At 43.0% G+C, this 12,429-nt stretch overlaps 1 protein-coding gene across 1 annotated transcript in view; it reads left to right on the top strand.

Annotated features, from left to right (window-relative positions):
* The window catches only part of HSF2BP (heat shock transcription factor 2 binding protein), a 91,423-nt gene extending 79,498 nt beyond the window's left edge, over positions 1 to 11,925 (top strand). Inside the window, exon 7 of the mRNA XM_012444800.2 lies at positions 11,162 to 11,925. Coding sequence (XP_012300223.1) covers positions 11,162 to 11,370 — 209 coding nt within the window. The 3' untranslated portion in view covers positions 11,371 to 11,925. The remainder of the gene's footprint in view (positions 1 to 11,161) is intronic.
* Positions 11,926 to 12,429: the final 504 nt, after the last annotated feature.

The following is a 12,429-nucleotide window of genomic DNA, read 5'->3' as shown; positions in this document are numbered from 1 at the left end:
CATCACCTGTGAAAGTATTATTCGTATATGATAGCACTAAATCTACTCAAACTGCTACTTTAATGCAAGGGCTCCTATGGCAATATTAAACGTGAATCTGACCTGTCTTACTGTTTAAAGCTCAGTAACTCTCTCTTGGTTAGAGAATCAGATAATTAGTTTTGGTTGGTGATACGGATTGGTTCTGTCCCCACCCAAATCTCATCTTGTAGCTCCCATAATTCCCACATGTTGTGGGAATTTATTGAATCATGGTGGGAGATTATTGGGAGGTTACTGAATCATGGGGGCAGGTCTTTCCTGTGCTGTTCTCATAATAGTGACTAAGTCTCATGAGGTCTGATGGTTTTAAAAATGGTAGTTTCCCTGCACAAGCTCTCTCTTTGCCTGCCACCATCCATGTAAGATGTGACCTGCTCCTCCTTACGTCCTGCCATGATTGTGAGCCCTTCCCAGCCATGTGGAACTGTAAGTCCATTAAACCTCTTTTTCTTCCCAGTCTTGGGTATGTCCTTATCAGCAGTATAAAAATGGACTAATACAGTAAATTGATACTGGGAGTGGGGTGCTGCTGAAAAGATACCCAAAAATATGAAAATGACTTTGGAACTGGGTTACAGGCAGAGGTTGGAACAGTTTGGAGGGCTCAGAAGAAGACAAGAAAATGAGGGAAAGTTTGGAACTTCCTAGAAACTTGTTGAATGGCTTTGACCAAAATGCTGATGACAATATGGACAATAAAGTCCAGGCTGAGGTGGTCTCAGATGGAGATGGGGAACTTGTTGGGAACTGGAGCAAAGGTGACTCTTGTTATGTTTTAGCAAAGAGACTGGCAGCATTTTGCCCCTGCCTTAGAAGTTTGTGGAACTTTGAACTTGTGAGAGATGATTTAGGGTATCTGGCAGAAAAAATTTCTGAGCAGCAAAGCATTCAAGAGGTGACTTGGGTGCTGTTAAAGGCATTCAGTTTTATAAGGGAAGCAGAAGATTAACGTTCAGAAAATTTGCAGCCTGACAATGTGATAGAAAAGAAAATCCAATTTTCTGAGGAGAAATTCAAACCAGCTGCAGAAATTTGTGTAAGTAACAAGGAGCTGAATGTTAAGGCCTAAGACAATGGGGAAAATGTCTCCAGGGCATGTCAGAGACTCTTGTGGCAGCCCCTCCCGTCATAGGCCTAGAGGCCTAGAAGGAAAAAGTGGTTTCTCAGGCCAGGACCAGGGTCCCTGTACTGTGTGCAGCCTAGGAACTTGGTGCCCTGTGTCCCAGCCACTCCAGCCATGGCTGAAAGGGGTCAACACAGAGCCCAGGCTGTGACTTCGGAGGGTGCAAGCCTTAAGTCTTGGCAGCCTCCATGTGGTATTGAGCCTGTCAGTGCACAGGAGTAAAAGAGTGGGTTTTGGGAACCTCTCCCTGGATTTTAGAGGATGTATGGAAGTGCCTAGTTGTCCAGGCAGAAGTTTGCTGCAGGGACAGGGCTGTCATGGAGAACCTCTGCTAGGGCAGTGCAGAAGGAAAATGTGGGGTTGGAGCTCCCACACAGAGTCCCCACAGGGGCACCACCTAGGGGAGCTGTGAGAAGAGGGCCACTGTCCTTCAGACCCCAGAGTGGTAGATCCACCAACAGCTTGCACCATGCACTGGAACAGCTGCAGGCACTCAATGCCAGCCCGGGACAGCAGTCAGGAGAGGGGCTATACCCTGCAAAGCCACAGGGCTGGAGCTGCCCAAGGCCATGGGAGCCTACCTCTTACATCAGCATGACCTGGATGTGAGACATGGAGTCAAAGGAGTTCATTTTGGAATTTTAAAATTTGACTGCCCTGCTGGATTTTGGACTTGCTTGGGGCCTGCAGCCCCTCTGTTTTGGCCAGTTACTCCAGACTGACTATATTTACCCAATTTCTGTACCCCCATTGTATGTAGAAAGTAACTACCTTGCTTTTGATTTTACAGGCTCATAGGTGGAAGGGACTTGCCTCGTCTCAGATGAGACTTTGGACTGTGACTTTTGAGTTAATGCTGAAATGAGTTAAGACTTTGGGGGACTGTTGGGAAGGTGTGATTGGCTTTGAAATGTGAAGACATGAGATTTGAGAGGCGTCAGGGAAGGAATGATATGGTCTGGCTCTGTGTCTCCACCCAAATCTCCTCTTGTAGCTCCCACAGTTCCCATGTGTTGTGGGAGGGACCTGGTGGGAGAGGACTGAATCACGGGGCCGGTCTTTCCCGTGCTGTTCTCATGAGAGTGAATAAGTCTCATGAGGTCTGATGGTTTTAAAGATGGGAAGTTCCCTGCACAAGCTCTCTCTTTGCCTGCCACCATCCATGTAAGACATGATTTGTTCCTCCTTACCTTCCACCATGATCATGAGGGCTCCCAGCCAGATGAAACTATAAGTTCATCAAACCTCTTTTTCTTCCCAGTCTTGGGTATGTGTTTATCACCAGCATAAAAATGGACTAATACAGTTAGTTCGTAAAACTAGTTTTACAAAATTCAATGGGATTTTTTTTCTTGACTCACCAAATTTTTTCTTCTCTACTGCAGAGAAGTAATCGTAGAGATGTCCTTCATGTTGTCTCCAGAGTAACACACATGACATTCCTGCGTTAGAGCTGGCAGGCACTGTAGTCATCTGAGAGAAACAGTCAGTGTTGGTGTATGGCGAGGGGAGCTGCTGTCAGAGGAGACAACACTGTGAAAGGCCAAAAAGATTTATGAACATCTTGACAGAAGCGAGAGATTTTTGAAAATGCTCGCTGGTCACTTGGGACAAATAGCAGTCTATAAGGCATGATTTGAATGGATACTTCTTAGATTGTAGTTGAGAACATTGGTGGCTTTCAGGGTATTTTTAAATTGTAGTTTGATGTTCAAGGCACCTATTTGTTTAGCCTAAAGGAAAAGGATCTGCAAGGAGCAGAGGAAACCCAAGTAAATTTTATTGCTTGGCTGAGTGTGCTGTGGCAGATGACATGTAGCTTATTTCAAAGATATGTTTGGCATTGTTTATTTTTAGAATTTACCTGATATCAGATCTTAGTCTATTAGACAGTGTGGGAGTATGGCATTAATAGACAGCCTGGGCTGGCACACCCCACAAACAGTAGTCCCTGATGCAGGGTATGGACAGCACCTCCTACATGCAGTAGGCCTCACTGTGATGCAGGCAGCTCTCAGTGGATCCAGCCAGCCCTGCTCACCACAGTGGTATGTATTCAGGTGCAGTGTCAGCCGGAAGTGTATACAGCACTCTGGTGTGGATCTGTGAGGGTTACTGCCTTGTGTACTGTATGACAGAACTTGAAATTTGCCAAGAAGGCAAGACTTAAATGAACTAGATTCAGACAGTACAAAGTACTTGATGAGATGACAGTGGTGATCATGAGCAGTTCTCAGTGCTTGCTCTGTGCTGAGCCCTATTGTGAGCACTTTCCATGCATTAACTCACAGCCCTGGCAGGTCAGTGCTAATTCACCCAGGGAGCAAGTGGTGGTGCAGGGATGTGAACCCAGGCAGTGAGGATCCTGGTGGAACCAGGAATCGGAGAGGAGATGTCAGTAAGGCCGAGGGTTGCTGGGCAGGGGTTGCTGAACCCTGTTGCCAAGTTCATGGGTCTGGGAGAACAGGAGTTCAGCTGACCAGGAGATACGGGAATGACTTCGGCAAATCTTTCTGTTTCTTTCTCTTTTCTTCTCTCTGTCCTCCCCTTCTGTTATCCTTCTCTTCTGTTATCCTTCCCTTCATTCTGTTCTCAAACTTTTAAAATATATAATATTTTACATATTTGTGGGGTGATACGTGATATTTTATTGCATATGTAGAATATATACTGATCTAGCTGATCAAGTCAGGGTATTTGGAGTATCCATCACCTTGAGTATCATTTCTATGTATTGAGAACATTTCGTATTATTCTAGCTACTTTGAAATATCGTATACATTGTCGTTAACTATCATCACCCTCTTCTACTATCAAACATTAGCGCTTACACCTTCTGTCTCTGTCTGTATTGACCAACCTCTCTCATCCCCTCTTCCACCCACAGACCCTTCCCAGGCTTTGTTATCAGTCCCTCTAGTCTACCTTCATGAGATCCACTTTTTAGTTTCCACATATGAGTGAGAACATGCAAAATTTGTCTTTCTGTGCCTGGCTTATTTCACTTAACATAGTGACCTGCAGTTCCATCCATGTTGCTGCAAATGACGTGATTTCATTCTTTTCTAAGCCTCAACAGTATTCCACTGTGTATATATACCACATTTTCTTTATCTGCTCACCTGTTGACAGACACTTAGGTAGATTTTGTCTCTTGGCTGTGCTGCAATAAACATGGGGGTATTCCTTTGATGTGTTGATTTCTTTTCCTTTGGATAAATGTCCAGAAGTGGAATTGCTGGATCACATGGTAATTGTTTCTTTTTTTTTTTGAGAAATCGCCATACTATTTTCCATAGGGACTCTACTGATTTACATTCCTATCCACAATGTGTAAAAGTTCCCTTTTCTCCGCATCCTCACCAGTGTCTGTTTTTTGTCGTCTTAGTAGTAGTCGTTCTAACTGGGGTAAGGAGGATATCTCATTGTGATTTTGGTTTGCATTTCCCTGATTATTAGTGATACTGAGCATTTTTGCATACTTATTGGCCATTTCTCTGGCTTATTTTGAGGAATATCTGTTCAAATCTTTTGCTCACTTTTTACTGGGATTATTTTTTCTTTTATTTGAGTTGTTTGAGTTCCTTTTAGATACTGGATATTAGTCCCTTGTCAGAGGAGTAGTTTGCAAATAGTTCCTCTCGTTCAGCGTGTTGTCTCTTGATTCTGTTGTTTCTTTTGCCATGCAGGAGGTTTTTAGTTCAGTATAGTCCCGTTTGCCCATTTTTGTTTGTTGTCTGTGCTTTCAAGGTCTTAGCCTAAGGTATTTGCCTATACCAAATGTCCTGAAGTGTATTCCCTATATTTTCTTCTAGTGGTTTTTAGTTTTGGGTCTAACATTTAAGCTTTAATCCATCTTGAGTTGCTTTTTAAATATTTGTTGAGAGATAGGGGTCGAGTTTTATTCTTCTGCATATGGATATCTAATTTTCCCAGCACCATTTATTGAAGAAACTGTCCTTCTCCCAGGTTATATCGTTGATACCTTTGTTGTAAATATGTGAATTTATTTCTGGATTTTGGATTCTGTTCCATTGGTCTGTGTGTCTATTTTTATACCAGTACCATGCTGTTTTTGTTACTAAAGCTTTTTAATCTGTTTTGAAGTCAAGTAGTCTGATGCCTCCTGCTTTTTTCTTTTTTGCTCATAATTGCATTGGCTATTTGGGCTCTTTTGTTTCCATGCAAATTTTAGATTTTTTTTTTCTATTTCTGTGAAAAATGACATTGGTATTTTAATAGAGATTGCATTGAATCTGTAGATGACTTTGGACAGTATGATTAATTTGATAATGTTAATTATTCCAATCTTTGAACATGGGATGTCTTTTCGTTTGTGTCCTATTCAATTTCTTTCATCAGTGTTTTGTCATTTTCCTTGTAGAGATCTTTCACCTCCTAGGATAAATTTATTCCTAGGCATTTTAATTTTTTGGTAGCTGTTGTAAATGTGATTTCATTTCCTTCCTCTCCTCTCCCCGCTCCTCCTCTCTCCCTCTCTCCCCCCTCACCTCTCTCTCTCTCTCCTCTCCTCTCCTCTCTCTGTCCTCTCCTCAGCTTGTTCATTATGTGTATGTATTATGTATGTGTATAGAAACATTGCTGATTTTTGTATATTGATTTTGTATCCTGCAACTTCACTGAATTTATCAGTTCTAACAGTTTTTTTGGGGACTCTAGATTTTTCGAGGTAGAAGATCATATTTTTAGCAAAGGACAGTTTGACTCCTTCTTTTCCAGTTTTGCTGCCTTTTATTTCTTTCTGTTGTCCGATTGCTCTGACTAGGACTTACAGTACTATGTAGGATAGGAGCGGTGAAAGTGGGCATCTTGTTGCAGGTCTTGGGTGAAAGGAGTTCAGTGTTTGTCATTTAGTATAATGTTAGCTGCGGATTTGTCACACATGACCTTTATTATGTTGAGGTATATTCCTTCTATCCCTATTTTTTAAGGTTTTTATCATAAAAGGATGTTGAATTTTATCAAATGTTTTTCAGCATCTGTTGAATGAACATATAGTTTTTGTCCTTTGTTCTGTTGATGTAATGTATCATGTTTATTGATTTGCATATGTTGAACCATCCTTGAATCCCTGTGATAAGTTCCATTTGATAATGATGTGTTATTTTTCTGATGTGCAGTTGGATTCAGCTTGCTAGTATTTTGTTGAGGATTTTGTTGAGAATTAGGGATGTTAGCCTATAATTTTCTTTTCTTTCTTTCTTTTTTTTTTTTTTTTTGAGATGGAGTCTTGCTCTGTTGCCCAGGCTGGAGTGTAGTGGTGTGATCTCAGCTCACTGCACCCTCTGCCTCCCGGGTTCAAGCAGTTCTCCTGCCTCAGCCTCCCTAGTAGCTGGGATCACAGACCTGCACCACCACTCGTGGTTTATCGTTACACTCTTAAAAACATTGTTAAAAAATCATTTGGCTGAGGGTTGACAGTACACTGTTTAATCATAGTACAGCATTCACTTAATGACAGGGATATACTCTGAGAAATGTGTCACTAGGCAGTTTCACTGTGGCATGAACATTGCGTATGCTCACCCAAACTAGATAGTACAGCCTACTACACACCTAGACTATATGGCAGAAACTATTGCTCCTAGGCTACAGACCTGTTCAGCATGTGAATGGATCCTGTAGGTGATTGTAACACTGATATTTGTGTATCTAAACTTAGACAAAGTACAGTAAAAATACGGTCTAATCTTACAGGACCACCTTTGTCCATGTAGTGAGTCCATTGTTGACTGAAATGTTATGCATTGCAGGACTGTCTACCTTTAAATAATAACCTGCTGCTTCAGGTATAGTGTAAGAATCTTAAAACAGTGATTTCCCATCTATTAATTATATTTATTTCAGGTTCTTTTTCTGAAATTTCTATATTGTCATATTCCAGGTTATCTGTGTGTCTGCTTCTGTTGTCACTTGACAATGGGCCTTTTGTTTCTTTTGCCTTTTGTTTTTTTTGAGACGGAGTCTCACTCTGTCACCCAAGCTGGAGTGCAATGGTGCGATCTTAGCTCACTGCAACCTCTGCCTCCCGGATTCAAGTGATTCTCCTGCCTAAGCCTCCTGAGTAGATGGGATTATAGGTGTGCACCACCACGCCTCGCTAATTTTTGTATTTTTAGTAGAGACAGGGTTTCACCATGTTGGTCAGGCTGGTCTTGAACTCCTGACCTCCTGATCCACCTGCCTTAATCTTCCAAAGTGCTGGGATTATAGGTGTAAGTCATCAGGCCCTGCCTCCTTTGCCTTTTCATTGTAATGTTTGATTGAGTGTTGGACGTTGTGTGGAGGGCAGTAGGCAAGGTCAACAAACTTTTTCTGTAATGGACCAAACAGGAAATATTTTGAGTTCTGAGGGCCATGTGTAGTCCCTGTTGCATATTTTTCTTCTGATTTTTACTTTTAAAAAATTACCCTTAAAAAATGTGAAACCTGGTAGGGTGCAATGGTTCATGCCTATAATTCTAGCTACTTTGGGAGCTGAGGTGGAGGATCGCTTCAGCCCAGGGGTTTGAGACCAGCCTGGGCAATGTGGTAAGACACTGTCTCTACAAAAAATATGAAAAATTAGCTGGGTGTGGCCACATGTATCTGTGGTCCCTGTTACTTGGCAGGCTGAGGTGGGAGGATGGCTTGAGCCTAGGAGATTGAGACTTCAGTGAGCCATGATCGTACCACAGCACTCCGGCCTGGGAGGCAGAGCAAGACCCTGTCTCCAAAAAAAAGAAAGAAAGAAAAAAAAGTAAAACCACTCTTAGCTTGCAGCCTGTACAGAAGCAGGTCCTGGGCTACATTTGGCCTCTGGGCTGTGGTGTACCCACCCTGCAGAGGGGAATGAGGTAGGTAGATAGTGCTACGCTCAGGAATGGCTGCTCCTCTTTTTTTGCTGGACTATCATTGTTGGGGAGTTAAGCTGGGTCTGGGTTTTATTGTTGTGTATGTACCTTCTGTCCTGCTGGCTTCAGATTCTTCCAACCTTTCCTTGAGCTTAGGATGAGGGCTGAGTTGCCAAAGCGTCTTCACCATGGCTTTTGGCCTTGCCTCTGTGTCTGCCTTAGCTGCCCCTTATCTTTGGCAGGTCTGTGCTAGAGAAACTTTCCCTCCTTTCCCTTAAAGTAGTGCTCTAACAGCCTGGCTTAAGCTGGCTCCTGGGGCCTCCCCCAGGGCTGTAGCTGGTTGCCTTTTGTCTTCCCTGGCCACAGCAGCCTTCTGATTCTGTAGGTGAGAAGCTTCTCCTTGGGGCTTAGTGCTGTGGCAGCTCCCACTGAGAGACTGAGTCCGCTCTTTCACTCTGCATCTTTAAAGGTTTTTTGTTGTTAAATAAATGTGCTAAGAAAGAGGTGCTGATTTTGAGCCTGGTTCCAATTACAGCACTCAGTCAAGAAGTGAGTTTACCTCCTTGTAAAGGCTGCCAGTAGAGAGGAATGGTAAGGAAAGTTGGCTCCACTCTGGTGAAGGATTGAAGCTTCCCTTGGGTTTGTTGTTTTTAGTCTAGCTAATTTTTAGTGGTTGCTACAATGTATGCAAGGCTACCAGATTCTATGACTCCTAGGGCCATTCATATGGAAAATAAACAATGTGAAATTTGTATACCCAGTGACATTGTGTAAACTCAGTGGCCCTGATAGGTGCTATGTGGTCTCTGAGGGATTTGCTGCAGTTGGAGTGAAAAAGTAACTTTTTCTTTTCTTTTCTTTTTTTTTGAAATGGAGTTTCGCTCTTGTTGCCCAAACTGGAGTGCAATGGCACAATCTTGGCTCACTGCAGCCTCTGCCTCCCGGGTTCAAGTGATTCTCCTGTCTCAGTCTCCTGAGTAGCTGGGATTACAGGCGTATGTCACCACGCCTGGCTAATTTTGTATTTTTAGTAGAGATGGGGTTTGTCCATGTTGGTCAGGCTGGTCTACAAACTCCTGACTTCAGGTGATCCACCTGCCTCAGCCTTCCAAAGTGCTGGGATTACAGGCGTGAGCCACTGTGCCTGGCCAGAAGTAATACTTTTTAAAAGAGTCTTTTAAGTGGACAGAATGCTAGTGTTTATGAAGAGTCGAACTCTATAAAATATTTGAAGAGAATTATTCTGATGCAAATATGAGTGAGGTCCTGAGAACACGTGCCCAAGGTGGTTGGGGTGCAGCTTGGTTTTATACATTTTTGAGAGGCAAGAGACATCAATCAAATACATTTAAGAAATACATTGGTTTGGTCCAGAAAAGTGGGACAACTGAAAGCTGGGGTGGGAGGAAGAAGCGGGGAGAGGCTACCAGGCTGTAGGTGAATTTAAACATTTTCTGATTGATGGTTGAGTTTGTCTCAAGACCTGGGATTGATAGAAGGAGAATGTTCAGGTTAAGATGAAGATTGTGGAGACCAAAGTTCTTTTGACGTCTTACAGTGGCTGCCCTTAGAGACAATAGATGGCAATTGTTTCCTATTCAGATCTTAATCTCTTCAGGATTGGGAGGGTCTGGAAGTAAAAGATCTAGCTATGTTAATAGAGATTCTTTACAGATGCAAATTTCCCCCCCACAAAGAACAGCTTGGCAGGGCCATTTCAAAATATGGCAAAGAAACACATTTTGGGGTAAAATATTTTGATTGTCTTCCTTTTCTCGTAATGCTATACCAGAGTTAGGTTGGAAAGTCACAATTTATGATTTGTAGGTCATGACTCCCCAGACCCTTAGACAGGAATTTGGGCAAGATAAAAAAATCAGAGTTTAGTCCTCACTGGCAAACATAGAAAGCCCTCATTTTTCTAGTTTAGCACTTTAAAATTGTTTGATTGTAATATTTGAAGATGATGGTTATTAGACTATTTAGTTTTTTGATGCTGCTTTTATGAGCTAAGCTTTTACATCAAGCAGTGACTCTGTTTCTAGATTAGCCTATAGTTTTCTAAACTGTCAAACCTGTCATTTGGAAAGGCCGGGAACCCCTTGAGGGGTAGATTATGGTAGAAAATTTTATTCTAGGCCAAGTGTGGTGGCTCATGCCTGTAATCTCAGCGCTTTGGGAGACAGAGGCCGGTGGATCGTTTGAGCTCAGAGGTTCGAGACCAGCCTGACCAGCACAGTGAAACCCTGTCTCTACTAAAAATGTAAAAAATTAGCTGGCTGTGGTGGCACGCGCCTGTAATCCTACCTAGTCGGGAGGCTGAGGCAGGAGAATCGCTTGAACCTGGTGTTAAATGTGCGCTCTGAATGAAGAGACCCTCCAAACAGGCTTTGTGTGAGCAACATGGCTGTTTATTCACCCAGGTGCGGGTGGGCTGAGTCAGTGGAGGGCGGTGGGATAGGAGTTGGTTTTATAGGTTTGGGGTCGGCAGTGGAAAGTTACAGAAGTTACAGTTTAGGGCGGTTTTTGCAAGCTAGGAGGGGTCGTAGGGTCTGGAGTCATGAGGTTGACCAAGGTCAGTTACAAAGTCCAATTGCCTTATCAGCTGACGCAGGTATAAGGAACATTGAAAGAATGTCTCAAGTTAATTAGGTGCTGCAGGGGTTGACCATTCTTCTCTTTTTTGTGGTCTTCCAGTTACTTCAGACTTTCTAGTTCCAGGAACTCATCTGGAGTGTCCGTGCAGGTCACAGAGGTTACCATGGTGTCCATGGTACCATCAGTCAGCCTAAAAGACCTTACACCGGGAGGCAGAGGTTGCAGTGAGCCGAGATCACGCCACTGTACTCCAGCCTGGGTGACAGAGTGAGACTTCGTCTCAAAAATAAATAAATAAATAAACAAAATAAAAATACAAAAAATTAGTTGGGCATGGTGGCATACACCTGTAATCCCAGTTACTTAGGAGGCTGAGGCAGGAGAATCTCTTGAGCCTGGGAGGTGGAGGTTGCAGTGAGCAGAGATCATGCCACTGCACTTTAGCCTGGGTGACAGAGCAAGACTCGGTCTCAAAAAACAAACAAAAACAAAAACAAAAAAAGAAAATTTTATTCTAACCAGAAGCATTGCCGCTTTCCCCTAGATCCAGATGCAGAGGTATGCCTTCATGTACTGAGGCTTGTCCAGTCTGTGGTTCTGGAACCTGAAGTCTTCTCCAAGTCAGCCTCTGAGTTCCGGAGCTCCCTGCCCCTGCAGCGCATCCTGGCAATGTCCAAGAGTCGCAATCCCCGCCTGCAAACCGCAGCCCAAGAGCTCCTGGAAGATCTCCGCACTCTAGAGCATAATGTGTAGGTGTGCTCGGCTACCAGGGTTTTGGTGAAAATGCCGTCCCTCATTTGATTATTCCAAAACCATCACCATGTGCCATTTGTTAGAGATGGCAAAATGTGATTGACTAGAGATGGACATGAATTGATATGTATCCCCGATAACTTGCCCTGGAAGTGAGAGTACCTGCAGGTGGTTGGTCAAGCTTGCCAAAGGAGAGGCCATGAACAAATCTGTCCTTCTGGAAAAGTGGCCCATGTCTGTGCTGGCTGGAAGAGGGCTTGCTCAGAGCAGCTTCTCACTGCTCAGCACACTATGACCTGTAGGTTCACCCATAAAAAACGGAAGTTAAATAACCATCTACCCCATTGGTCAGCATTTTTCTGAGATACATTTCTTTGAAAAGCAATTCATTCTCTCTCTAGTAATTGTAATTAATTCCCCCAAAATGCAAGTTTACTTTGTAACCTTTTGGTGAACCTGCTATTTTGGATGACATTGCACAGTTTAGTTATATGTTTTTTGTGCCTCTTTTATTTTTGAATAAAAATAAAACCAAAGTCAGAAGAGTTGTATTACAGTCATTGCTGTCTAAAATATAAAGTTGATACCAGGAAGTTGATCTTTGCGTATTACCATACTACTCTTGGTTGGTGGAAAAAACTCTCCTTAAATTGTTCTGGGCCCTTGGCTATAGACTTAGAAGTCCTATTTTTCTTCTAACAAATAACTGTAAAAACAACTCTTTAATAGATTAGAACACATGCAGTTAGTTGAGATTCCTTAAATGAAATGATAGTTCCAGCTCCCTTTTTGTGCATGGGTGTGCCTGTGTGCCAGGGCCCTGCTGTGTCTGTCTTACCTGCCTGCTGGTTGCCGTCCAGCTTGTTTTGTAGGCCACTGGCAGAGAACAAGGGAGAATACACTTCATTTCTCATGCACACCATGATGGGTGAGAGCTGCCATTAGTCTTAGTCTGTTTTCACACTGCTATAAATAAATGCCTGAGACTGGGTAATTTATAGAGGACAGAGGTTTAATTGACTCACAGTTCACCATGGCTGGGGAGGCCTCAGGAAACTT

This window comes from Aotus nancymaae, unplaced genomic scaffold (assembly GCF_030222135.1).
Source record: "Aotus nancymaae isolate 86718 unplaced genomic scaffold, 86718_ANA_hifiasm-v0.15.2.pri h1tg000022l_1, whole genome shotgun sequence".
NCBI classification, from domain to species: Eukaryota; Metazoa; Chordata; class Mammalia; order Primates; family Aotidae; genus Aotus; species Aotus nancymaae.
Note: the sequence above shows the minus strand (reverse complement) of the source record. Positions and strands in the feature narration are given on the sequence as shown.